Genomic DNA, 12,465 nt, shown 5'->3' on the forward strand with positions numbered 1-12,465 from the left:
CCACTGATATCGGGCACCGGCGGAGAGAAGCTGCGGCAAGAGAAGGGGGCCTCCAATAACGCTGCGGGAACCACAGCTGCAATGGTAACACCACAAAACACCTACGCAACTCCTGCAATGCTTACTACCTTTAGTATTTTTTTAAGGAAGGTAATTTTCTGAAATAAACAATTACTACAAGCTCCACTACAAGACTACATGCATGTACCAGGATGTATGATATTGGATTTGTGAACACCTGCAACTAAAACACAATTTATGCTGAGGTAGGTAGAGGGCCTGCCCACTGATAGCAAAAAAGATTAATTTAGCAGAATTGAGAGGAGTGGTTGGAGTGGCAGTCCAAAGATATATCGCTAATGCCTAATTGTGAAGAGATTTGAGAACTGCTAGAACATCTTCCCAAGACTCGTTGAAAAATAACTTTGTAATTTTTCCAAGAGGGCGAAACCAATACAAGTGCTGTTATTTTGTTGTGCATTAGGTACAGCATGCATGTCAAGTAGATGAGTCACTACCAGCATATCATTCTGCAGATGTACAAAGCATTAGATAGTCGACATTCACCCTAAGATTCAGTAGCATCTCATAACTGTGCTATTCGAGGGGAACCTCTCTTGGTCCCTTGCTTGAAAGTTCTATTAGCATACAGAGACTGCTTATTCTCTGGGGGTATTGGAACTACATCTCCCTTTGCATTGCTGAGGTCACACTGCTGCTCCAAGCTCCGTTTCAAGGCAGCCCTTTTACTATCATAAGACATACCACGTTAACCAGCAGCAGCAATTCAAGCAGCCTCAACATATTCAAGAGATATATTTTATGGTAACTCAAGATCCAGAATGAGTGAACCTTCAAGAAGAGGCAGTGACTCAGTACACATTGCAGTGATCACACAACACCCATATGGGGTAATCAGAAAACATCAGATTGCCCCTAGATCAACCATGAAAAAGAGACAGGCTAATGAAAGATCATCCACACCTACTAGAAGAAATTGCTTCCTTTGCTTTCGAAGGATGTGATCAAGGATCTGCCACCTACAGAAATGGCACAAGGGGGTGTATTTGGTTCTATTTTCTTATCCTCCCCCAAAACTTATTTCATACACTTTCAACTTCTCAACCGCTATATGACTTCAAATCATTTAAAAAGAACTACTCCCCCGAAAGGTCATTGCACGGTTGCAGTAGGGTGACTACATCACTGTGATGGATCTCAAGTATGCTTTTTTCCAAGTGCGCATGCTTCCAGATGATTGCAAATACCTACATTGTTAGCTGGAACTGTAAGCCACTTACTACAAAATTATTTCTTTTGTTATCAAATAAGCTCTGACCGTTTGCATGCTAGGAGATTCACAGCACTCACACTTAAAAATGCTTCTTTCCACAAAGTCACTGCAGCACTGGTGGTCCCACTTATGTTGGGCATGTTCAGGGAGTCATTGGAACGTGGTAGCTTGCCGTAGGATCAGCAGCGAGCTATGATAGTGGTCATTCCTAAACAAGGCAAACCCCAGGAGGAATGTACCTCCTACAGACCGATCTCGCTCTTAAACACTGAAGCCAAGATCCTGGCCAAAATTCTAGCGACCAGCCTTACCAGGATAATAACCACCATCATTCATTCGGATCAATTCTGATTTGTGCCCCATTGAAGCACTAGACTAAATTTACAACGCCTTTATGGAGGGCTGCATACCTGTAAGGGTGAACTGGAAGAGGGCACCGTACTGCTGTCTTTGGGCACTCATATGGCATTTGACAGCATAGAATGGCAATACCTATTTGCAACCCTGACGCGCTTTGGCCTGGACCTCACATTTTGTACCTGGGTTCAATTGCTGCATGCAAGCCCCTATCAAGAGTGAGTGAATAGAGTAGTGTCCAAACAAGTGACGCTGCATAAGGTAACTCTCTTCCATGCTCTTTGCCATAGTGCTGCAACCTCTGGAGGCATGGGTCAGGGGAGATCGGTTTATAAGGGGTATTTCTGTGTGTGGGGGATGGGAGGAAAAAATCTCAATGTATGCCGACGACATAATTCTGTACGTCACAAATCCTTGTTCCACAATCAACCGCATACTCCATATATTCCAACTGTTTGGCAGTTACTCCGGTTATCGGATAAACTGGGATAAATCCCCAGTGTTTGTCTTGTCCGGAGATACGCCAATTCTACCGACCAGTGGGAAAGACAACTTTAAATACCTAGGGATGGTGATTTCTCAAACCGAGACAGAATTCCTAGATGATAATCCATTACCCCAGCAGCTACATAGATTAAGAAGGGATGTTTCACATTGGAGAAAGTTACCACTTTCACTAATGCGGAGGTTGGCCATCTCTAAAATTATGATGCTCCCCGCGCCTGCCATATGGGCTCCAGAACACCCCATACAGGATACCCCTAGACTTCTTTTGCAAGATAGACTCACAATTGAGCCAACTACTGTGGGGCGGGGGAAACTCCAGAATAATGCTCCACAAACTACAACAAGGAGTGTATGAGGGAGGCTTAGCGGTTCTAGACATTAGACTGGGCCGCACAGTTGGTCACACTCAATGAGGGCGTTTGCGTGAAGGGAAGAACCCGCATACAGGGTTGATCATTAGGCGAAGGGTCGGAATGGGTACTTGGAAGCATTATACTGCAAGAAACTAGAGAACATATAACAAAACACACACAAACCACGGTACAAACTTGGAGGGAGGGAACTAAATTCCTGGGTTAGGAAGGCCGGCGGACGGAATGCACTCCTCTGTGGAGCAGTGATCTCCTAAGAGAGGTGGGTGGACTGTGAGGCTTCCGCCAGTGGTTGCTACTGGGTAATGACTAATACTGAACAGTTCCGCTACATACAGCTGAAACATGCCCTTAAAACACACATCACACTAGGAGACCAAATACCTGAGTACTCACCGCTTGAGGATAGAGTGCTAATAGACTCAATATTGGAAAAGCCAATCTCCCTCATACACAAAAGGATTATGAACAATGGCCCGGACCCACTGGGAACTCTCCAAGAGACATGAGAAAGGGAGATAGGGATCCTAGAGGATGACAATTAGGCGGAGGCTCTACAGGGCCCCCGTGATGTGGCTGTGAGAGCACGGTTCTGCCTCCTACAACTATGAATCCTACACAGGTCCTACACAACCAGGACACGACTTTACCGTATGGGTAGGAGCGACTCGAACAAATGTCTGCGGAGATGTGACGGAATAGGCACATTCTTTCATACATTATGCGACTGCCTCCTGATGCAGGCATACTTGAGCAAGATCATGCGGGTAATGTCCACAGTAACAGGACAGACAGTCCCACTAGATGCTACATGGCATATATTATGCATTACAGGAGAAATCATGTGGCAAAAATACACCAAACTATGGCTTATGATAGCATCTATAATAGCTAAAAGAAATAAAGCTAGGGTATGGGGAGCAACGCAAACCTCCAAGGGTTACAAATTGGTAGAGTGACCTCGACTGGTGCAGCACAGCCGGGAAGGTAGTAAATTGAAGCCAAGGATGCCCTGGGATATGGGGTGAACTATGGAGCAGATGGGTAGAACACAGAGGTATTTGAAAGGATGCAATGATGACACAGATGGTAAGTATTGTAATTAGACATACGATGTGTAAAAAACCAACGCTAATGTACTTATGGCCAGAAGAATGTTAAAGTTTTTGATGGGAACTCACTGATGGACACAACAAGCTATAGCTACTTAGATTCTGTATAAGATAGAGTGTTATGTACATTTGTAATGTGCTACTGACCATCTACTGTAGTGAGGTCATGGAATTAACTGCAGACATTACTAAGTTAGCATTAGTTAGTATTTTGCTTGGCAGCCATCTTGCCGCTTTTGCACGCGTTACTACATGGCTTTATTCTTGTGGATAGACTGCTGGTGAATTCTCTCATGAGAACTGTCTGCTTTTCACACATTTAGCTGTACACTGTACTACGTGTCTGCACAGCGTGTTCAAGGTCGAAAAACAATGTATGCTGTTGATTCACTTTGATCCGTCCCACACCCATACACACAACATCGAACACAGCTTCACTACTGAAAGTAGAGTGCTTTTAATATGGCAGTTCATGCATGAAAAGGCCCTTGAAGAGATTCATTCTAACGAAGAGCTGTCTTTATCCTGAGATGCAATTCCTTGCATCTAAACTTGGAGGTATGGGGGTCCCCCTGCAAAGCCTAGAGGTCTTCTATAATTATAATAAACTAGCTTATAGCATGGTGAGGGTGGTAAGTGCTGTAGTCCTGTTTCCACAGTAATTATAATATGATTTCCCCTTTTTTGCTCTATGGAATTGTAACCATGCTGATTATATTGTTCTTATGCATTTTGCTGCTAGTATTTGCTTGTGTACTGCATTATAGAGCACATTCGTTAAAATAAACATTTTAAACTATATTGTGTCTGTTTACTCACGTTGTGGACAAGTAAGAGTGTTGGAACGAAAGAGTGTTCTTCTTCCTGCGATTCCTGAGAGCGAGGGAGTGACGTGTTCTAGGATGTCTAATCATTGGTAGCTTTGCTGTAGTATGGAGAACGAACGAGACACTATAGCTATTCCGATTGGGGTTCTGGGCACCTAGGTGGGTTTTCTGGTACACCACTACACACCCAGGTCTTGGTTTCCTGTGCATAGTTCTGTGTATGTGCAGAATCCTTGCAACACTACATGCTTAATAAAAACATTTTGTTTTTAAATGCCTTTTTCCAATCCCACCCAAAATTCCTTCTCCAATCATTGAGGCTTTCAGTGAGCATATACTGTTGATAGATCGGTCAGAAATGTTGTATATGCTTAGCCTTCATCCCTCACCCATTTCCTTCCAGTGTTATCGAATGTAGTCTGTAAAATGTTTCATATGCCTATCCTCAATAAGTGATTCACGTCCCATTTGAGATATCTGTACATCTTTACGCATTCCTAGTTTGGCAGATTTACTTAGTCAGCAAGGTTGTCATCCATTGAACTTGAATCCCAACTATATCACTTTGAAGATTTGGCACATTAAATATTAGATGTTGGCCTCTTACATCTTCCTGAGAAATATCTCTCTTTTCTCCAAGGAGCAATATCACCCTATTATCGTGGCTTGTTATGTAGGAGGAACCCCCTTACTGCATTGATTCCGAATATTATAGCTTTTGTCATATTATTAAAAATGTCAGGCATGGCTTACCTATAAGAGTACATTTAGTGTCTGTGCCAGCTTGCTTACAAAATAGTGTGTCCCAATCTATATATAAAACTTCAATCACAAAGGCATTTATGGAACACCTTCTTGGGATCTAGATAACAAGACTATAATAGGTTCACAATTTGAACCATTAAACTCCTGTCTGCAGTATCTCACATGGACAGTGGTATTCCTGTTAGAAATATCTTTATACGTTCTATAGGCAGTTTTAGTGACTAGACTGCAGTACTTCAGGCACCAACAGAGACCAACTCGGATGACAGATCTGTACTTGAAGCCTGGAGTGGTGATCCTGACTCCAAAGCAGTCTGTCTGAAGATGTTAATGCCATCACTGTAGAAGCCAAATTAAAATGAGTATGTTGTGAGCTTTCTTCAGACAACCACTGACTGGGGAAGCTTCATGGGCAGGAATTCTGATGAAGAAGAAATACAATTGCATGTAATAAAGTTTAATTTCAGTACAATTGCAAAGAAGTGAAACAGGAACTTGTGACTATCCACACTCAGTAAAATTGTTTACATTATTTTAATAGCCACCTGGCGCATTAGGTTGATGCTTCCTTTTCCAACATTCATTTTCACATTTAAAGGATGTTTCTGATTTTATTTTCTTTCTTTGCAGCCTGCTCATTTCCAGATAGGTTGCTCTCCTATATACTGCCAAAACTTGAGAACCATAATGAGAAGATGCGATTGGGCACTCTAGTCATCATGAAGCAGATCATAAACTCTGCCTGTAAGTAAGCAAGAATCTACTGTCCCTGGTGGGATATAAATATGAGACTACGAATCATAGATTTGTGTGCTAGAGTTGGATGTTCACCTAGATTGCTAGATTACCAATGATTGCTTTTTTTTAGACACCTAATTATAACATAAAATAAAAATTAAAAAACCTAGCAACTGTATCCGGGGGAACACGACTCTTATTGTCGCCACATCCTTATGCTGTTGAGCCCATCTTCTGTTACTTCAGTCCTTGCTGATGGCCTGCCCAACTGCAGGAGTAACGTGGCATGCCAGCAAACGGTGCTGGATTTTTGTGATGAATGTCTGATTATCAAACACACCAGGTTAGGTGTTGGTGCTGCTTAGTGTACAGATCATTGTGCTGATATTAACATAGGAAATGCTACATATTGTTAAGAAAAGTACAGTATGCATTAGAGTAGGATTTCATTTCACTTCATTCATGCTTACATTGTACATGGTTACCCTTCAAAGGCCCCTCAGTGCTGAACACCCAACTCGGTGCTTATTAAGTCCAACTTACCAAAGAGCCTCGTTTTTAGTAATTTCCTAAACTTTCATCCTCCATCTTAACCTAATGGGCATATCACTCTACATTTTTGCTACTAGGAAAGAGAGTAGGATCTACCTCCACATCTTACTTTCCACACACCTGATATTCCAGCTAATTCTGAGGATGATCTCAGTGATCTCGTAGGCATATTAGGGTTGCATCATTGAATGAAGTATTTGATGGCCTTTTTTATGATATAGTCTATGACCAATACATAAGGTCTCAAAATGAATTATTTGACTGTGAGCTAATGCAGAGGAGCCAGTAAACCAGATGCAAATTGATGCTTAGCTTTCTTATGCAGCAGCCGCACTGCTGTGTTCTGACCACCTTTATTCTTTTCAACACATGTTGCGGATAGCCATGATGCATTGAGTTTCCATAGTCAAGACAGTAGAATCAATGTTGGTACCACTATCCGCCGATTGGGAGGTGGTAAGAGGTCTAATACCTTCCTAGTGTTCTCATAATACCATAAAAGGATAATACTAGTTTACAAACTTGGGTCTCTAAAGTTAAGTTCTCATCTATGCAGATGCCCAGGTTCTTAATTACGGTCTTCTGCTGGGGCCCAGTACCTAGAGATTCAGGCCAGCAAATGGTTGACCCACTGTTAATATTATTATTACTGACCACCAACAGCTCCATTTTGTCTCCATCGATGTTTTGACAGAATAGCGCCATCCAGGCCTCAACCTTTTTCAGACAGGGTTTTAACTAGTCACTGTTGTAGTGATTATCCTGAGTTAAGGAGATAATGATTTGAGCACCATCTGCATATGATATGATTGAGAGAACATAAGATTGAACAACCCTTGCTAAAGGACTGACCTAAAGATTAAGAGAAGAACCCTGAGGCACTTCACGTTTAAGGGGAAAAGTATCTGAATAAAATGGCTTGTCCTAGATCTGAAATGTTCCGTGATCCAGGAAAGACAATAACCAGCATAGTGTTGCTCCTGACAGCGGTACCTTCATGGTGCAGGTTCATTTTAAGATCCTCGAAGACCGCTAACAGTACTGCGTCTGTGCTGTGACCTGACTGAAATCCAGTTTTGTATGGTGGTGTGGCACAGTATTGTGTTTCAAGAAAGCAGAGAGGTGTTTAAACATGGATTTCCAGAACCTTACCCATTTTGAGTAGCAGGGAAATTTGTCTATAGTTTGCCACTTGTCGGTGATCAAGGGTAGGCTTTATATGATCTTTTTTACCACTCATTGTTTCCAACTGGGTGGTCATATACCTGACTGAGATGTTAAGTAACTTTTGCAGAAGAGATCACATGCTTTGCATACTCCTGTCATCCAGTGTTGGCTCTGGATGTTTACAAGTCATTTTTTTTCGAAGAAGTCTTTCCAGTCACAAGGTAAGGTGACTCCTCCTTTTGGTGGTAGTGCGCATGGGCATCAACTCCATTGTTAGGTTGCTTTTTTTCACCATCGGGTTTGGACGTGTATTGCTGCGCTCCAGTTCGTATCAGTCGAAGAAAATTTCGATTTCGATCAAAAGACTCGCGGAAGGCTGTCTTGCCTAACCGCTTCGGTCCACCTCACACTCAATGAAACTGACTCCATTCAAATTCTGTCCTCGGTGCCATACCAAATATCCTCGTACTGTCCCGCACAAAGTAGATGCTGCTGACACCGCAGCTAGAGAGATTGACACTAGTGTGTTACTTAGGAGGCACGCCTGGTTAAGGATTTCTGGGTTTAAAAATTTTGAATACTCCATTTGATAAAAAGCATCTCTTCGGCCCAAAGTTGATCAGGCTTTGGAGAAAATGAAAAAAGACACTGAGGTAGCTCAATGGGAGCCCTACAGTCTCTTTTTGTCGCTCCTTCAACAGTTGGGGGTCCAGCTCCACATCCTCAGACAATACTGCTGCCTCATACAAAGGCAACAATCAATATTCCTTCTCACAAGGATTCTTTAGAGGAGGATACAGAGGTAACAATGGGAAAGGTTGGGGCAAGGGTTCCACACCACTTAATTCCCCTTCTCCTAACAAGCAGCGACTTGCCTACCCTTCCCACGATCATTTACCACCTGTAGGGGGACGTTTTCTACAATTCCACCTCATTTGGCAATCCATAATACAGACATGTAGGTGGTGGAAATTATCCAACATGGTTATTGCCTGGAGCCTGCCACCAATTCTCCAAACATTCCACCTCGTTCTCACAAAATGGCACCCGAACATTACACCTGCTCAAACAAGAAGCACAGCTCTCTTGCTAAAAGGAGCCATATAGAGCCTGTACCGTTACAATATCAAGGGTCAGGCGAGTACTCTCTGTATTTTCTAATTCCCAAAAAGACGGCTCCCTGAGACCTATTTTGGACAGCAGAGAACTAAACCACTACAAACTGTCCGAACATTTCCACATGGTGACAATTCAACAAGTGCTCCCACTGCAGGGCGACATTATGTCTATTCTAGACTAAGGATGCATATTTCCAGGGGGGACGGCCAAGATGGCAGACGTGTTTTAAGGGAGATCCGCGGCGGGCCCGCCAAAGATCCTAAAATATCCCTGCCATCGGGATACAGGGTGCCTCATCCTGAGCAGTAGACGTCCCGTGAGCCCCCAGGCTCGATAATTGCCCGTGCTGGCTCGGCTGGAGGTGCTTTGAAGGAACGGCCGCTGAGAGGGCGATCGCCAGGAGCAAGGCGCCCGGGGCGGCTTGGCAGCTGGGATGCACTGGGCAGAGCAGTGGAGGCCCCCGTGCCTGTTGAGGACAGAACAGACAACAAGGCGGAGGACGACAACCGGTTAGTGGCAGAGAGGTGTGGCAGGAGCTGGGCCGGGTGGATGTGTGCGAAGCCCTGAGGCAGAGTCTGGGGGTTTCCTGAGGGCCCGAAGGTGTCGCAGCCTAGTTGGCGCTGCGAGTTGTGGTGGGCCCCCCACGGATGAAGAGATGTGCACGAGCCCCTGGCAGTGGCGAAGAGCCTCAGGAGGGCACCGCATGGCTGCCGAGAACCGTGGATGGCCTGTGGGGTCCAGGTGCGGAGCCGTGCTGACAGCGAGTCGGGCGGAGCACTCGGCGCTGGACCGGAGCGGCACAGACTAGAGGTGAGCCCGGGAGTCGGGTGGAGCTAAGGCTGGGCCCGGTGGGCACTGCGGGTTGCGGCCCCCTATGCAGAAGAGTCCCCGCGGCGCGACGGAGAGAGCCTGGTCACTGCTGGTGGTAGATTGAGAGCAGCAGGGACAGAGGGCCTGAATGCATAAGACGGGAGCTGGTGGGGGTCTGGGTATGTTGGCTCGACCCGCACTCCCCCTCCTCCCCCCCCACCCTCTTTGAACCTGCACAGCTGCTCTCAGTAGACGTCTGGGCTCCCACACAAAGCCTACAAACGACAGCCACGCTAAGGGGAGACATAAAGTGGGGTATGGGGACTCGCCTGCTCCCCGCATTGGCTCATATTGCTGGGCATTCAACTCAGTGAAAGACGATCGAGGCCTAAACAAGTAGGCCCAGAAGAGAGGCACAGCTAGGCTTGACGGGCTGAGGCTCCCCGCTGGATTAGTGTGCAGCCCATTGGGAGGTCTGCATCGTGGCACCAGAGTGATTACTCCGCTGTGGACACAAACGATATTGGAGCTTGGTGGTGCTTCGGCAACTGAATACGCGGTTTGGCCCCCATTAAGGGCCCTTGCAAGACCCCGAAGGCCTGGAGTTGAGCCGTGGAACCGAAGAAGGCCTGCTCAATGGGAGTAAGTGAATCTTAGACAAGGGACTGCAGACATGGGCAAAGACAGACCCCAGAGAGGGGTTCAACAAACAAAGATGGATCAATTTACGTCTCAAGGACGTGGCGAAGCGATCGGAGCCGCCGGGGGCTGTTGCACAGGACCGGCGGGCGCGGAGTCCACGGATGCACAGATCCTCGCAACCATTGAGACCTCCAGCCAGATGGTACAAGCCAAGATTCATGCAGTCTTGCTAGGGGCTTGCTGAGGGTTGACCTATGAACAGTGGCAGAGAGGTCCCTGGCGACGGACCAAAAAGTGTCAACGAGGGAGACGGAGGTCTTCTCCCTGAGGGCCGCCTTAACGGAATTGGTAGAAAAGACAGCCATACTGGAGCGTCGAGCGGAGGACACTGAGGGGCGCTGCTGCAGATGCAACATCTGCTTCGTGGGTTTCCCGGAGGGTGGAGAACTGGATCAAGATGACTTTCCCTACGATCACCCTCTCCTCCTGTTTTGTGACTGAGTGGGCACACAGGGTGCTGGCGACCCCTCCCCCAATGGGGGCTTCCCCCGCACCATCATAGCCAAGATCCTCAACCTCCAGTATTGGGACCACATACTCCAGGAGGCTCGCCGGTGCGACGATCCAGCATACGTTAACCACACTATTGGCATCTTCCCTGACTACACACGAACAGTCCAGCAGCTGAGAATGTCTTTTGGCGGGGTGAAACAGAAGCTCTGAGCCATGCACTTAAAATACATTTTATAATACCCGGTTAAGCTCAGAGTAGTACACCAGAACAAGGTTCCCTACTTCTCCGAAGCAGCCTGGGATTGGTTGGAGGTTAGAGGGGAGGAACGTTTACCGGCTCCAGGGGGCACTGGCAGACTCCCTGCGGAACCCTGGTTGTTGCACCGTACACGAAAACGAGGCCAGCGGAACAAATAGCTCGCCCGATCTACCCAAAGGCTACTTGTGCAGCAGGATGCCTCTTTAGTACTGGAGCGCAACAGTTCATACGGCGAGGGAAATTGGGTGATCCGCGTCAGTCCGGAGCTATTGGCGGAACGCGAAGAGGCTAGATTGCTGGTCGAGGTAGTCACTGCAGCAGACACAGAGACTCACACCGGGGACATAGTGGAGGAGACCCCTCAATTCTCTAACACCTGAAACAAGACAATAGCAGTTGAAGTAGCCATGCGCCGGAATGCAGTGCCCTGACCCGCTTGGGATGTCGGCAGTTGGGGTCCACTGCATTGGACTATGAATATATTTGTGATCCCTGGGAACTCACTGGGCGTCTGCCAACAATATTCCTATGGAACTGTATTGGCCTGGCGCCTTGCCCCATTGGCCAAATCGCTGGGAACAGCGGGCTGCTCCACTCCTTCTCTACCTCACTCTCCCTTCTTTCTTTACACTCATTCTCCTCCTCCTTTCACCTACTCTGCTTCCCTCCCGTATTGGTGAACTGTGTGATGTTGTATTGGTGCTGGTAAGCGAGCTCGAGTGTGTGAGTGTAGTAGCGGTGGCGACACAGGAGTTCCTACTACTCGCTCGGGGATGGACGGGACCCCGCTGCTTCCCTGCGCAAGATTAGAGAGTGTGAGTGTGAGTGTGTGTGTGTGCGCGCTCGGATTGGCAATGAGTGTTTGGTTCTGAAGGGGACACTTTCTCTCTCTTTTCTGATATATAGTGTAGATAAATAAGTTGATGCTAGTGAGGCTAAATCTCACTTTATAGAAGGGTATTGAAATGATGGGACACGATTGGGGAGGCACGGTTCGTTCTTGGTGTTTAACCAGTGGGGTTGGGGGGGGGGGGGGGGGTGTAACAGTTTCGTTATTATTTGTTTCTCTAATGCGCAAGGCAGCTCATTGGACATCGAAAAAACCTTCGACACCCTGCAATGGGATTATCTGTGGCAAGTTCTACTTAGAATGGGTATGGGCCAGGAATTTGTGGCGTGGGTGCGACTTATGTACCAGAGACCCATTGCAAGGTTGCATTCTGGCCGGCTTTTCTCTGAATCGATCCCCATCAAACGAGGTACAAGACAGGGGTGCCCCTCATCCCCGCTCCTCTGTGTAATCTCTATAGAGCCACTCTCAATCCGTCTCCGAAGAGACGTGGTGTGCTGAGGCCTGGAGATAAATAGATGAACCCACGTCGTGTCCCTACACGCGGATAACATGCTGATGTACATGAGTCAACCGGCAGAG

The 12,465-nt window shown here is 46.6% G+C and overlaps 1 protein-coding gene across 2 annotated transcripts in view; it reads left to right on the forward strand.

The window, feature by feature from the left end:
• The window catches only part of MROH1 (maestro heat like repeat family member 1), a 2,204,128-nt gene that overhangs the window by 619,692 nt on the left and 1,571,971 nt on the right, over positions 1–12,465 (forward strand). For both annotated transcript variants that reach the window (XM_086966435.1, XM_086966436.1), the window contains exon 11: positions 5,864–5,977. In XM_086966435.1, the coding sequence (XP_086822561.1) occupies positions 5,864–5,977 (114 nt within the window). The remainder of the gene's footprint in view (positions 1–5,863; positions 5,978–12,465) is intronic.

This window comes from Lissotriton vulgaris, chromosome 4_1, assembly GCF_964263255.1.
Source record: "Lissotriton vulgaris chromosome 4_1, aLisVul1.2, whole genome shotgun sequence".
NCBI lineage: Eukaryota > Metazoa > Chordata > Amphibia > Caudata > Salamandridae > Lissotriton > Lissotriton vulgaris.